General features: G+C 44.5%; 1 protein-coding gene across 1 annotated transcript in view; it reads left to right on the top strand.

The window, feature by feature from the left end:
* Positions 1 to 16,658, top strand: part of LOC126158651 (guanylate cyclase 32E-like) — a 660,283-nt gene that overhangs the window by 229,431 nt on the left and 414,194 nt on the right. The window contains exon 5 of the mRNA XM_049916459.1: positions 7,467 to 7,584. Coding sequence (XP_049772416.1) covers positions 7,467 to 7,584 — 118 coding nt within the window. The remainder of the gene's footprint in view (positions 1 to 7,466; positions 7,585 to 16,658) is intronic.

Raw genomic sequence — 16,658 nt, forward strand, 5'->3', positions numbered from 1 at the left:
TTCAAAAAGAACATAGTAATTCCAAAGAAAGCATGTGCTGACAGGTGTGGGAATTACGAACTACACTCCTGGAAATTGAAATACGAACACCGTGAATTCATTGTCCCAGGAAGGGGAAACTTTATTGACACATTCCTGGGGTCAGATACATCACATGATCACACTGACAGAACCACAGGCACATAGACACAGGCAACAGAGCATGCACAATGTCGGCACTAGTACAGTGTATATCCACCTTTCGCAGCAATGCAGGCTGCTATTCTCCCATGGAGACGATCGTAGAGATGCTGGATGTAGTCCTGTGGAACGGCTTGCCATGCCATTTCCACCTGGCGCCTCAGTTGGACCAGCGTTCGTGCTGGACGTGCAGACCGCGTGAGACGACGCTTCATCCAGTCCCAAACATGCTCAATGGGGGACAGATCCGGAGATCTTGCTGGCCAGGTTAGTTGACTTACACCTTCTAGAGCACGTTGGGTGGCACGGGATACATGCGGACGTGCATTGTCCTGTTGGAACAGCAAGTTCCCTTGCCGGTCTAGGAATGGTAGAACGATGGGTTCGATGACGGTTTGGATGTACCGTGCACTATTCAGTGTCCCCTCGACGATCACCAGTGGTGTACGGCCAGTGTAGGAGATCGCTCCCCACACCATGATGCCGGGTGTTGGCCCTGTGTGCCTCGGTCGTATGCAGTCCTGATTGTGGCGCTCACCTGCACGGCGCCAAACACGCATACGACCATCATTGGCACCAAGGCAGAAGCGACTCTCATCGCTGAAGACGACACGTCTCCATTCGTCCCTCCATTCACGCCTGTCGCGACACCACTGGAGGCGTGCTGCACGATGTTGGGGCGTGAGCGGAAGACAGCCTAACGGTGTGCGGGTCCGTAGCCCAGCTTCATGGAGACGGTTGCGAATGGTCCTCGCCGATACCCCAGGAGCAACAGTGTCCCTAATTTGCTGGGAAGTGGCGGTGCGGTCCCCTACGGCACTGCTTAGGATCCTACGGTCTTGGCGTGCATCCGTGCGTCGCTGCGGTCCGGTCCCAGGTCGACGGGCACGTGCACCTTCCGCCGACCACTGGCGACAACATCGATGTACTGTGGAGACCTCACGCCCCACGTGCTGAGCAATTCGGCGGTACGTCCACCCGGCCTCCCGCATGCCCACTATACGCCCTCGCTCAAAGTCCGTCAACTGCACATACGGTTCACGTCCACGCTGTCGCGGCATGCTACCAGTGTTAAAGACTGCGATGGAGTCCGTATGCCACGGCAAACTGGCTGACACTGACGGCGGCGGTGCACAAATGCTGCGCAGCTAGCGCCATTCGACGGCCAACACCGCGGTTCCTGGTGTGTCCGCTGTGCCGTGCGTGTGATCATTGCTTGTACAGCCCTCTCGCAGTGTCCGGAGCAAGTATGGTGGGTCTGACACACCGGTGTCAATGTGTTCTTTTTTCCATTTCCAGGAGTGTATTAGCTTTATAAGTCATGGTTGCAAAATACTAACCTGAATCCTTTACAGAAGAATGGGAAAACTGATAGAAGCCGACTCTGGGGAAGATCAGTTTGGATTCCGGAGAAATTTAGGGACACGCGAGTCAATACTGACCCAACGACTTCTCATAGAAGATAGGTTAAGGAAAGATAAACCTACGTTTACGGCGTTTTTAGACTTAGAGAAAGCTTTTGACAATGTTGACTGGAATATACTTTTTCAAATTCTAAAGGTGACAGGGCTAAAATACAGGGAGCGAAAGGCTATTTTCAATTTGTACAGAAACTAGGTGGCAGTTATAAGAGTCGAGGGGCATGAAAGAGAAGCAGTGGTTGAGAAGGGAGTGAGACAGTTTATAGCCTAGCCCTGATGTTATTCAATCTGTATATTGTATAAGCAATAAAGGAAACAAAAGAAAAACTTGGAGTAGGAATTAAAGTCCAGTTTCAAAAAATGGTTCAAATGGCTCTGAGCACTATGGGACTTAACTTCTAAGGTCATCAGTCCCCTAGAACTTAAAACTACTTAAACCTAACTAACCTAAGGACATCACACACATCCAGGCCCGAGGCAAGATTCGAACCTGCGACCGTAGCGGTCGCGCGATTCCAGACTGTAGCGCCTAGAACCGCTTGGCCACCCCGGCCGGCTTAAAGTCCAGGGAGAAGAAATAAAAACTTTGAGATTTGCCGACGACATTATAATTCTGGGGACAGCAAAGGACTGGGAAGAGCGGTTGAACGGAATGGACAGTGTCTTGAAAGGAAGACATAAGATGAACATCAACAAAAGCAAAACGAAGATAATGATACGTCGTCGAATTAAATCAGGTGACACTGAGGGAATTAGATTAGGAAATGAGACACTTAAAGTAGTAGACGAGTTTTGCTATTTGGACAGCAAAATAACTGGTGATGGTCGAAGTAGAGAGGGTATAAAATATAGACTGGCAACGGCAAGAAAAGCGTTTCTGAAGAAAAGAAATTTGTTAACGTCGAGTATAGATTCAAGTCCCCCCATGAACCATGGACCTTGCCGTTGGTGGGGAGGCTTGCGTGCCTCAGCGATACAGATGGCCGTACCGTAGGTGCAACCACAACGGAGGGGTATCTGTTGAGAGGCCAGACAAACGTGTGGTCCCTGAAGAGGGGCAGCAGCCTTTTCAGTAGTTGCAGGGGCAACAGTCTGGATGACTGACTGATCTGGCCTTGTAACATAACCAAAACGGCCTTGCTGTGCTGGTACTGCGAACGGCTGAAAGCAAGGGGAAACTACAGCCGTAATTTTTCCTGAGGACATGCAGCTCTACTGTATGATTAAATGATGATGGCGTCCTCTTGGGTAAAATATTCCGGAGGTAAAATAGTCCCCCATTCGGATCTCCGGGCGGGGACTACTCAGGAGGACGTCGTTATCAGGAGAAAGAAAACTGACGTTCTACGGATCGGAGCGTGGAATGTCAGATCCCTTAATCGGGCAGGTAGGTTAGAAAATTTAAAAAGGGAAATGGATAGGTTAAAGTTAGATATAGTGGGAATTAGTGAAGTTCGGTGGCAGGAGGAACAAGACTTTTGGTCAGGTGATTACAGGGTTATAAATACAAAATCAAATAGGGGTAATGCAGGAGTAGGTTTAATAATGAATAAAAAAATAGGAGTGCGGGTTAGCTACTACAAACAGCATAGTGAACGCATTATTGTAGCCAAGATAGACACAAAGCCCATGCCTACTACAGTAGTACAAGTTTATATGCCAACTACCTCTGCAGATGATGAAGAAATAGATGAAATGTATGACGAGATAAAAGAAATTATTCAGGTAGTGAAGGGAGACGAAAATTTAATAGTGATGGGTGACTGGAATTCGTCAGTAGGAAAAGGGAGAGAAGGAAACATAGTAGGTGAATATGGATTGGGGGGAAGGAATGAAAGAGGAAGCCGCCTTGTAGAATTTTGCACAGAGCATAAATTAATCATAGCCAACACTTGGTTCAAGAATCATAAAAGAAGGTTGTATACCTGGAAGAATCCTGGAGATACTAAAAGGTATCAGATAGATTATATAATGGTAAGACAGAGATTTAGGAACCAGGTTTTAAATTGTAAGACATTTCCTGGGGCAGATGTGGATTCTGACCACAATCTATTGGTTATGAACTGCAGATTGAAACTGAAGAAACTGCAAAAAGGTGGGAATTTAAGGAGATGGGACCTGCATAAACTGAAAGAATCAGAGGTTGTAGAGAGTTTCAGGGAGAGCATAAGGGAACAATTGACAGGAATGGGGGAAAGAACTACAGTAGAAGAAAATGGGTAGCTCTGAGGGATGAAGTAGTGAAGGCAGCAGAGGATCAAGTAGGTAAAAAGACGAGGGCTAATAGAAATCCTTGGGTAACAGAAGAAATATTGAATTTAATTGATGAAAGGAGAAAATATAAAAATGCAGTAAATGAAGCAGGCAAAAAGGAATACAAACGTCTCAAAAATGATATCGACAGGAAGTGCAAAATGGCTAAGCAGGGATGGCTAGAGGACAAATGTAAGGATGTAGAGGCTTGTCTCACTAGGGGTAACATAGATACTGCCTGCAGGAAAATTAAAGAGACCTTTGGAGAGAAGAGAACCACTTGTATGAATATCAAGAGCTCAGATGGCAACCCAGTTCTAAGCAAAGAAGGGAAGGCAGAAAGGTGGAAGGAGTATATAGAGGGTTTATACAAGGGCGATGTACTTGAAGACAATATTATGGAAATGGAAGAGGATGTAGATGAAGACGAAATGGGAGATAAGATACTGCGTGAAGAGTTTGACAGATCACTGAAAGACCTGAGTCGAAACAAGGCCCCGGGAGTAGACAACATTCCACTTGAACTACTGATGGCCTCGGGAGAGCCAGTCATGACAAAACTCTACCATCTGGTGAGCAAGATGTATGAGACAGGCGAAATACCCTCAGACTTCAAGAAGAATATAATAATTCCAATCCCAAAGAAAGCAGGTGTTGACAGATGTGAAAATTACCGAACTATCAGTTTAATAAGTCACAGCTGCAAAATACTAACGCGAATTCTTTACAGACGAATGGAAAAACTGGTAGAAGCCGACCTCGGGGAAGATCAGTTTGGATTCCGTAGAAATGTTGGAACACGTGAGGCAATACTGACCTTACGACTTATCTTAGAAGAAAGATTAAGAAAAGGCAAACCTACGTTTCTAGCATTTGTAGACTTAGAAAAAGCATTTGACAATGTTAGCTTGAATACTCTGTTTCAAATTCTGAAGGTGGCAGGGGTAAAATACAGGGAGCGAAAGGCTATTTACAATTTGTACAGAAACCAGATGGCAGTTATAAGAGTCGCGGGGCATGAAAGGGAAGCAGTGGTTGGGAAAGGAGTAAGACAGGGTTGTAGCCTCTCCCCGATGTTATTCAATCTGTATATTGAGCAAGCAGTAAAGGAAACAAAAGAAAAATTCGGAGTAGGTATTAAAATTCATGGAGAAGAAGTAAAAACTTTGAGGTTTGCCGATGACATTGTAATTCTGTCAGAGACAGCAAAGGACTTGGAAGAGCAGTTGAACGGAATGGACAGTGTCTTGAAAGGAGGATATAAGATGAACATCAACAAAAGCAAAACGAAGATAATGGAATGTAGTCAAATTAAGTCGGGTGATGCTGAGGGAATTAGATTAGGAAATGAGACACTTAAAGTAGTAAAGGAGGTTTGCTATTTAGGGAGTAAAATAACCGATGATGGTCGAAGTAGAGAGGATATAAAATGTAGACTGGCAATGGCAAGGAAAGCGTTTCTCAAGAAGAGGAATTTGTTAACATCGAGTATAGATTTAAGTGTCAGGAAGTCGTTTCTGAAAGTATTTGTATGGAGTGTAGCCATGTATGGAAGTGAAACATGGACGATAACTAGTTTGGACAAGGAGAGAATAGAAGCTTTCGAAATGTGGTGCTACAGAAGAATGCTGAAGATAAGGTGGGTAGATCACGTAACTAATGAGGTGGTATTGAATAGGATTGGGGAGAAGAGAAGTTTGTGGCACAACTTGACTAGAAGAAGGGATCGGTTGGTAGGACATGTTTTGAGGCATCAAGGGATTTAGTATTGGAGGGCAGCGTGGAGGGTAAAAATCGTAGAGGGAGACCAAGAGATGAATACACTAAGCAGATTCAGAAGGATGTAGGTTGCAGTAGATACTGGGAGATGAAGAAGCTTGCACAGGATAGAGTAGCATGGAGAGCTGCATCAAACCAGTCTCAGGACTGAAGACCACAACAACAACAGATTCAAGTCTCAGGAAGTACTTTCTGAAAGTATTTGCATGGAGTGTCGCCATGTATGGAAGTGAAACATGGATGATAAACAGTTTAGACACGAAAAGAAAAGAAGTTTTTGTGATTTGGTGGTACAGAATAATGCTGAAGATTAGATGGGTAGATCACATAACTAATTAGGAGCTACTGAAGAGAATTGGGGTGAAGAGAAATTTGTGGTACAACCTGACTAAAAGAAGGGATCGGTTGGTAGCAAATTTCTGAGGCATCAAGGGGCCACCAGTTGAGTGCTGGAGGGAAGCGGAGGAGGTAAAAATCGTAGAGGGATGAATACAGTAAGCTGATTCAGAAGGATGTAAGCTGAAGTAGTTACTCGGAGTAAATACTGGTAATGAGCAGAAAGCAAAACAGCTATGACAAATAGAAAGTTGACTTGGAGTAGCTAATGACGTGTTACACTGAGTCACTGGATCACGTAATTATCTAGTAACGTATAACTACCTGAATGAAAATCATTCACATTATGATGCACACACATTAAAATTCTGTTTGTGGACTAATTGATATAACTACTCATATATAATATAGTCCAGTTACTAAACTTGGTTTGATTGATGCTGTGACGTCGCCTCTCAGTGGCAAAAAAATAATTTCCATATCCTTCCTCATTCCTTTTATCGCCATTTTACGTTATTTATTACACAGTGACACAACTCGTCTCCATATATAGCCAAGTTACAAATATTCCTCCACATGTATTGCACCGATCACCACAGATCGCTCACAGTATCAAACACAGCACGCACCATAACCACAACTATCCGACTGCCACAGAGTTACACTCTCAAAATTATTACGATGACGGAAGTCTCTCCCTAAGTAATGCAGTTTCTCGTAGAAGGACAATAAATGTTTTACATCCTTTGTTTCTTTATAACACACATTCTACCTTTCAGTACAGTTTAAACTTTTAAGTAATTGATTACACAAACAATTTTGTGTGTAAACACTAAAGTACTCAGACAGAAATGACGATAAAAAATGGTTCAAATGGCTCTGAGCACTATGGGGCTCAACATCTGAGGTCATCAGTCCCCTATAACTTAGAACTACTTAAACCTAACTAACCTAAGGAGATCACACACATCCGTGCCCGAGGCAGGATTCGAACCTGCGACCTAGCGGTCACGCGGTTCCAAACTGTAGCGCCTAGAACCTCACGGCCACACCGGCCGGCAGAAATGACGATATTTATGCAGACAGATCCTTAGGCTACTAACAAATGGAGATGCTGGTTACAGTCTCAGAACAGTCACACATACTTTGATATATTTCGTATCGTTTTATGAAATGAAATTAAAAAATTCACAAATGAAAATGATGCTTTGCAAATTATGTTCCGTAAGTAACATGTACCTCCATCAGGATACACTGTTGTATTTCTCGTTGTTCTGTACCGTTTAACTGCTATCTTATTTTTACTGTTTCTCGCGGTGAGGTTTGGTTAGTTCCAAATCTATTATTTTCAGCATTCCTTTTTTTTTTCCTCTGTGTTCTAGAGTGCAAGGTATCAATAACAGTTCCATTACTAGAGTCTACTTGCTCTGCTGCTTAGAATTTTTGCGTTGTGTCATGAGATTGGAGTGACTGACCTACCGCTCTGTAATGTTCCAGTCTACTTAGACCCGTACCTGGAGGGCGACGCCGACAACGCCTTCGACGTGACGGACGTCCCCGCTCTACGGTCCGTGCTGAAGCTGTCTCCCTACTACCCCAAAAGCAGTCGCTACGAGTGAGTAACCGCTGCCGCTGGCGCCTCTCTCCCGTAACCGAATGGCACAACGAATGGCGTTACTTACCACGTGTGTATGGCAAAGCAGGGCGCACTCAGCAACATGTATCGTCGTCAAGCGTTAACTTGCTAAACGGGTGAAAAGGGGCGGTGCTAGAATGTAATACAGTATCTGATTCAAAGTGCCCGTACACCACTAATGTAACGCGGAATTCTCTCCCTGGAGGCACCACCTTATCGTAGCACTGTCCATGCGGGTGGGAGAGTTTGCGTGTTCCTGTGATGCTGAGAGCTATACCGGTGGTAGCGTAGCTACTGGCAGGTTCAACCTAGCCGGTCAGGTCTCAGCAGAGGAGCCAGACGAAGTGTGCCTCACAACGACCTACCGTCCTTTCCTCCCTTTCCCTTCCAGTCCCTTCCCTTTCCTTCTTCCCTTCTGTCAGTCTCTTCATCGGTGTAGGAGGCGGGTAATATCGATAGGTAAACACTCACGGCTTCTGTACCGACGAAGCAAGGCACCTGTGATGTGCCTTAAGGGCGTATGTCAGGATACTTCCAGTGGCATATGGCCATTCACTGCATCCCCTGCCTCTTGCCAGTTGTATCGGCCCTACGATCCACTGCCAACCAGAGGCAGAGGACGAGAGAGTGGATCTGCATCTGCGCAACTGCTTCTCCACTTTAAATAGCTTCACGCGCAGATGACTCCGGCTAAGTTTCAATGGACTATGAGCATTGAAAGTCCTGCGGCGATGGAGTACTGATGGTGAGGCAAGGGTTTGGTGTACCTGAACCTTAGTTGGTGCTCTGCACGTTAGGCGGTCAGACGGTGATGGTCGTTCTGGTACTCGTGAGAGACAGGAGGACTGGTTCGGCAGCTCGTCAGACGACAAAGCAGCCCTATTTAGGATCGCTCTGCTTTCCCTAATCCAGGGAGGGGCCTAGAAAAGGTGGCCTAAACATAGCCCGTCTCAACCCAGCACAAGTGGCAAACTGCGGTCACTTGTTCACTAACATATGCGATCAAAAAAATAATAAAATAAACAGTTACCTTAAATATCTAATGATTGGAGTCTGGAACGTCCGTACTTTACAGGATAACGACCATAATCAGTGCCCAGAGAGAAAGACAGGACTTATCGCAAGGGAATTGGCTAGATATAACATCGACATTACCGCCATAAGTGAAACACATCTTAGTGACTCTGGACAGTTATGTGAACCGCTCGGAGGTTATACCTACTACTGGAGTGGAAAATCATCCACTGAAAGGGCGGAAAGTGGGGTAGGCTTTGCCATACGCAATAAATTGGCATGCTCACTAACAGAACTCCCAAAAGGTATTAGTGACAGAATAATAACACTCAGACTTCACCTGGCATCCAAGAAATATCTTCACTTGATCAATGTATACGCACCTACATTGCCATCTCCGGATGAAGAGAAGAACAAGTTCTACCAAGACCTCCGACATGTCCTTAGGGATATTCCTTCTGCAGATAAACTTCTGTTACTTGGTGATTTTAATGCTCGTGTTGGGAATGATTTCAGTGCTTGGAATGGAGTCCTCGGTCGCCATGGGATTGGAAAATGCAACTCGAATGGTTTGGATCTTCTAACTCTATGTGCCGAGTTTGAACTCTGTCTGACAAATACATATTTTCGTCTGCCTGAAAAATATAAAACGACATGGATGCATCCGCGATCTAAACACTGGCACCTTCTGGATTATGTGATAGTACGGAAAAAAGATCTTGGTGACGTACTGGTCACACGTGCAATGAGAGGCGCTCAGGGATGGACAGACCATCGACTCGTGAGGTCCAAATTAAAGATAACTTTGAAGGCACCACGCCGAGCTTCACACAAAATACCAACAAAATTGTCCTGCAAAATCTTGGCCAATGATCAGACTATGAGAGCAAAACTGGATGAAAAATTTGATGTCGATGGCCTTTTGATATCTGAATCTGCCCCTGTAGATGAACAGTGGAGTGCATACGCTAGCAGACTGCGTGGCTGTGCTTCAGAAGTCTTGGGAAAGCCTCAGAAGAAGCACCAGGACTGGTTTGACGACTCAGATCCAGAGATCAGAAAGCTAATTAATGATTTCAGAACCTCTCTTCGCACCCCTGATGATAACAAGCGTAGAGCAGCGCATTACAATCTGAAAGTGAAGGCACGTGCTCTCAAAGACAGTTGGTGGGCAAATAAAGCAAATGAAATACAGCTATATGCCGACACACACCAAACGGGCAGATTCTTTGAGTCCCTGAAAACTATCTTTGGTCCAAGAGTTGGGAAGATAGCACCAGTCTATAACAAAGATAAAAGTTGTCGGCTGACGCAACAGAGTGACATCCTGTCTCGGTGGGCGGAACATTTTAATGACGTTCTTAATCCCGACCATCAGACAACCGATATTCCATACATAGAAGCACTTGAAGACCTGCCAGTTGAGGAACAACTTGCGGATGCCCCTTCCTAGAATGAATTCATTTCAGCACTGGCTAAGCTGAAAAATGACAAAACAGCAGGATTAGATAACTTGGCATCAGAGCTATATAAATATGGGGGGCCAAACATCAAGAAACCATTGTTTGCTCTGATCTTAAGGATTTGGGAGTATGAAATGATTCCACAAGACTGGAAAGATGCTTGTATTTCCAAGATCTATAAAGGCAAAGGTGACATATCAGACTGCAGCTCCCACAGGGGCATTTCTCTTCTCTCAGCAGCGGGAAAAGTCCTTGCCCACATAATTAACACCCGGTTAACACACTTTGCAGAAAAACTGCTACCAGAGACCCAGTGTGGCTTTCGCCCAAACAGAGGCACAGTGGATGCCATATTTGTTGTCAAACAAATGCAAGAGAAAAGTTTAGAGCAACATCGGCCTTTGTTCATGTGCTTTGTAGACCTGGAAAAAGCTTTTGATCGTGTCCCACGGGAAGCTCTCTGGATCATACTAAAGAAAACTGGGTGCCCTGACAAAATTGTCAGTTTGATTCGGCAGTTTCATGAAAACATGATGGCAAAAATCCGCCATGAGGACAAGCTCTCAGAACAGTTTCCCGTGACATGTGGTGTAAAACAAGGCTGTGTTCTGGCTCCCACACTCTTCTCACTTTACTTCGCAGTTGTTATGAGAGACGCGACCAAAGCCTGTAGTAATCAAATTAGTCTCGACACAAGGACAGACAAAAGTGTCTTCAACATCTCTCGCCTCAGAACAAAAAGTCGCGTAACCAAACTATCCATCTTAGAGATTCTCTACGCGGATGATGTATGCATGATGGCTAATTCTTGCGAAACTCTTCAGACTTACATAAACCTGCTAAATGCCTCCTGCAGAAGATTTGGCTTAGCCATTAGCATCACTAAGACGCAAGTTCTTAAACAGCCACTTAGAGGTCTTAATGCAGATGACTCTAGTATTGAGATAAATAACAAACCCTTGCAAAATGTGTAAAAGTTCAAATACCTGGGAAGCCAAATTAGAAGTGACAACAGCCTGACATCGGAAATCGCAGCGCGTATAGCCAGCGCAGCCTCAGCCTTCGGTAAGCTTAATGACCGAGTATGGAAATCACATGATCTCAAACTACAAACAAAAATTGCAGTCTACAAAGCATTAGTATTATCCACCTTACTCTATGCCTCGGAAACCTGGTGCTGTTACAAAGCTGACATTAAGAAGCTAGATAAATTTCATCTTCGATGTCTGAGATCAATTCTGCGCATCAAATGGGAAGACCGTGTCCCAAACACGGAGATTTTGCGCCGCGTGAAACTGGCTGGTATTGAAGCTTTAATAATGAAACATCAACTGAGATGGAGTGGTCACATAGTACGCATGGATGACAGTAGGCTACCTAAAGCGGTGTTCTACTCGCAGCTCTCGTGCGGGAAGAGGAGGAAAGGTGGTCAACACCTGCGATATAAAGACACCATTAAACGCCACCTTGCAGCCTGTGGCATCCCAAGCAACCGTTGGGAGGAGCTAGCATTGCGCCGATCGGAGTGGCGATCAACTGTACATAAGAGCATCGAACAATTCGAGCAAAAGCGTGTAATGGACCTGGATGCTAAAAGAGAGCTCCGAAAATCTCAGCTCAAGCCTGTCTACATGTATACTTACAACTCTGCTGGTCAACTTCACTGTGCTCCATGCAACAGGATATTCAAAGCGAAATTCGGATTCGCGAGCCACATCCGAGCCTACCACAACAAGGACAAAGAAGACTGACGGAGTCGCTTCGCCGGACACGGCGAGGAGGACATCATCATCATCAACGCGGAATTGATGACTAGAAGTCACCAGAAGCGGACGCGCCAGTTTAAAACGAGGCGAGGAGTAATGTGTTCTCAGTAAAGAAGTAGAAGAGCTCAGTGACTTCGAAGGGGGATTAGTCATTCGGTATCAAATGAGTAACATGAAGGTCATTTCAGCCCTTCTAAAGCTGCCCAAGTCGACTGTTAGGACAGGGACCATCGAGCATTGCAGAGGGTGGTTGTAAAAATATCGCACGAAATCAGCGGAAGAAATCACTCGTGAGTTCCAAAGTGCTACCTGCAGCTTAGGTACTACAATGACTGAACGTAGGGAGTTAAAAATAATGGGGTACAATGCAGGAGCGGCTCCTCATAAGCCACACATTTCTGAACTCAGTGTTAAGCTACGCTTGAGGTGATGTAAAGAGTAACGTCACTGGACAGTGGTTGACTGGAAACAAGTGATTTGGAGTGATGAATCGCGCTATATCTTGTGGCAATCCGATGGAAAGATTTGGGTTTGGCCAACGCCTGGATAACGCATCCTGCCATCATGTTAGAGCCAACAGTGAAGTACAGAGGAAGTAGTGTTACTGTGTGGAGGTTTTCTTTGTGGTTACGGTTTGATCCTCTTATTGCACTTAAGAAAACGCTGACAACGGAAGGATATGAACACATTTGTCAGCTTTGTGTACTGTGCAGAGGCACAGTTCAGAGACGATGACTGCCCCAGAATGACAACGCACCATGTCATGAAACAGCATCTGTGAGGCAATGGTTTGCGGACGTTAACATTTCTGAAATGAGCTGGCCCGCCCAGAGTCCCGACCAAAACCAAACGGATCATCTTTGGGATGCGTTAGCACACAAAATGACTACCTTCTCTGGTTTCCGCTTTTGAGGAATAATGGGCTGCCATTGCTCCACTGACATTCAGACACCTCACCGAAAGTGTCGCCAGCAGAGTTCAACCCGTCATAAAGGTCCACTAATTGTTGATCGGCTAGTGCATTTACTCTGGAGCGAACGTAAGGTGGGTCAGTATTCTGCGCGAGTTTTGCATGTTAATCACATCATACCTTCTATTGGTATAAATAGATGAACTCTTAACAGCTTGCAGAACAAATAAGTGTTATCTCCTATGATCTAACACATCTACCGAACTTAGTGACAAACTTGCAGATGTTGGTGTGGATCAACTGCAATGAGTGTTTTTATACGAGGAACACTTGGTTCTCAGTGGCTCGTTACAGAATGTTTTCTCAGTTTCAATTTTAAGTGCTGTATTAATCTGCTGGGTGGAATATCCAAATTTTCTAAACACTGTCTTTAGGTGGGCGAGCTCTTTCGGCATACTATCTACATCTGAGACAGTGTGAGCTCATTGTACGAGTGTTTTAAACACGCTCATAGTTTGTGACGGATGATGACAGCTTGACACTTCAAAATAGAAATCAGTATGAATGGGCTGACGATAAACTGAATGCCCCCAGTGAACCATCATCTTTCGTCTAACCAAGACATTCAAGACAGGCAGACAACCGTCTTTTTCTATTTCCCTAGTAGGCCCAATGTTCACTATGGAAATAGAGAAAGACGGTTGTCTGTCTTTCTTGGATATCTTGGTTAGGGGAAAGAATGATGGCTCTCTGAAGCATTCAGTTTATCGTAAGCCCACTCATACTTATTTGTATTTTCAAGTGTCAAGTTCTCACCACCCGTCAAAAACTACAAGCGTGCTTAAAACATTCGTACACAGGGCTCTCACACCGTCTCAGATCTAGTCGATTGGCGAAAGCGCTCGCCCATCTAACGATAGTCAGAAAAAATGGATGTTCCACCCATTGGATTAACAGGGCACTGTCAGTTAAAATTAAGAATCAGGAAGTGGATAAAGAGGCTAACACGCCGGTAAAATCTTCAGCTTTTCTTCCTTTTGTGGGCGACATTTCGTGTGAAATAGCAAGAATCCTCTGCAAAACTTCAGGTGAAAGTGATTTTCCAACCACCAAGATTGCAGAACTTTTGAGATCAGTGAAGGACGATTTGCTACTGCGGAAGGCCGGAATTTACCTTGTCAGTCTGGTGTAGCTTACATAGGACGGACCACACGCTCTGTGAAAAGAACGGTGCACTGAACATCAGCGTTGTACCAGCCTTTTGCAACCAAGCAAGTCCGTTGTTGCCGAACCCTGTATTTCCACTGCACATTCAATGGACTATGATAGGCCGAAATTTGTTTGAACAATATTTCAGTTTATTACCCTAGTTAGCTATGTGATGGTATTTTACATCAGAGAAAAGTGTGAAATACAGAACGCGTGCCGTGTTTGTAAAGACAATGTTTTGATTGCCTTATGATACTTGATGCTGATAACGCACTTAAATGCTCTCTTTAGTTATTCAAATAGCTTCTGTGGATACAATGAGCCGCGGTGGCACAGTGGTAAAACAATGTATTCGCTTTCGGGGGAACGGTGGTAAGTTCCTGGTTTAGATTTCCTATGGTTTTCCTGAATCACTTAGCGCAAATGGCAGTATGGTTCCTTTCACAAGGACACAGCCGATATCCTTCCCCTCTTCCCCCAATCTGGACTCATACTCTTTTCTAATGATTTCATTGGACGTTGGACTCAAAATCTTCTGTGCTGTTGTGATCTCAACTGTATGGTAATAGATTATTCATTATGTGTAAGTGTTCATTGCGTGCTTCTATACGCATGATAGCATGTTACGGTGATCAGAGATCAAGGTGATGAGCCAAAACGGTATTCAAATTGTTCAAATGGCTCTAAGAACAATGGGAATTAACATCTGAGGTCATCAGTCCCCTAGACTTAAAACTACCTAAACCTAACTAAGCTAAGGACATCACACATATCCATGCCCGAGGCAGGATTCGAACCTGTGACCATAGCAGCAGCGCGGTTCCGGACTGAAGCGCCTAAAAGGTATTCAACTGTGTTCTAAACTGGGATATAGAAGAATAAAGCACGACACGTTCCTTACCACACAAATTTTATCTGTGTACGGTATATTCTCGTTACTGAGCAGATGCAAAGCTGATTGTAGTTATTGATAAAACGAACTGCCCTGTAACGAGCAACTAAAACGAACAACACTGACCTGCCTGATTTTTAAGTTTATCCTGTGTAAGCAAAACATCAGAGACGTAAAGGTATTAATAAACAAGGGAATAAAATCATAGACACCACTGCAGTTGAGACATATGGAAACGGAGTAGAATTTTCCACAGATAAGCTTATGTGTACTATAGCCCTTTAGAGACATGGAAAGTTGTGAACCACTCCTAGACAGCTCAACGCAACTTACACTGGTGGGCTATCCAACTAAAGGCCCCTGATTCTGCTTCTTTCCCCACAGAAGACGAGAAGGCACGTCTGGAAGGTCCCACTGCCTGCGCGGCCCTACAAAGAGGAAGTGGACTGCAGCTAGAGGCCTATCAAACAATTTGGAATACTTAATTGAATGCTTCACGGAGTTCTTACCGCGTCAGATTTGGCTGTAATCTCAAGCCCCTGACGACCTCCTTCATCGCCATCGCCAAGAGTTATCTGTAAGCCGTGTTGTGCTTCATTTAGCTGGCCGAAGTACGTCACGGAACACTTCGCTGTGAAATGTTGTCACCTTGTTACCACTATTCGAAACCTAACGGTGATCGCAGCTCGGACCTAAGACGTTGAACCAACTGCGTCCAGTCAACTGTGTGTGTCAGCCAGGTCGGAGCTCAAGCCTCCACAACAATCGTAAACGGTCTTACTTCTATAGCCGCGTTTGTAGTTCACAGATCATTTCCCTTCACCAACGATAAACAAAATGTTTTCCAATAACTACTGCATTTGAAGCCTTCCCATTTATTTCTAATAATGATTATCGCAGTAAACCTCTTGACTGAGATACCTATCGTTGGTATACGCACACCTGTCGCACTTCCGTGATTACTATCGGGCAGATGGTATACCAATTTAATTATGTCATGTTCTGTCTTGTTGTGAATGACACGTCACCGGAAATAACTGCCGTAGATCACCGTAAAATGTGTAATGAAGAAACGCTAAAACTCTGTAGGGATCCCACGGGCTTCACCGCTGCTTCATTTAATCCCCTACCTAAACTGTCAATACAGGGGGTACGAGTCAGAACACCGCTTAGCATACCGTTAATGTCGGTCTTTCGGAAATATCTGAAAGTGGAAGTCGGCCGTTGTGACTGAGCGGTTCTAGGCGCTTCAGTCTAGAACCGCGCGACCGCTACGGTCGCAGGTTCGAACCCTGCCCTGGGCATGGATGTGTGTGATGCCCTTAGGTTTAAGTAGTTCTAAGTTCTAGGGGACTGATGACCTCAGATGTTAAGTCCAATAGTGCTCCGAGCAATTTGAATCATTTGAAAGTGGAATGTGAAAAATTATAAAATATGTCAAGATGACCAGAACCTTCACAAGTTGCAGAATGGCATCCTCGCATAACTAGAAAATAATAACTATCCAAATAATAATAACCTCTTTTTTAATCGTATTGTAAATGTTACTCTCCGACTTTACATCCAACAAAGTAATCACTGCGAACATTTTCCAGCACTTGGACGAATAAATCTGCAATGCTTTGCAAGAAACATCAGAAACACATAAAAATTATTAAAGTGTCAGACAAATAGAACTACATTACTTTCGAAAATTATTATTTGTTCACCACGACCAAATGAAAAGACATACCTTTTTTTTCGAGCACTACTAGCCGTACTGTTTCGCATTTCTTTGGTGCTAACCGCTTCAGATCGCT

Source organism: Schistocerca cancellata, chromosome 2 (assembly GCF_023864275.1).
Source record: "Schistocerca cancellata isolate TAMUIC-IGC-003103 chromosome 2, iqSchCanc2.1, whole genome shotgun sequence".
Classification (NCBI taxonomy): Eukaryota; Metazoa; Arthropoda; class Insecta; order Orthoptera; family Acrididae; genus Schistocerca; species Schistocerca cancellata.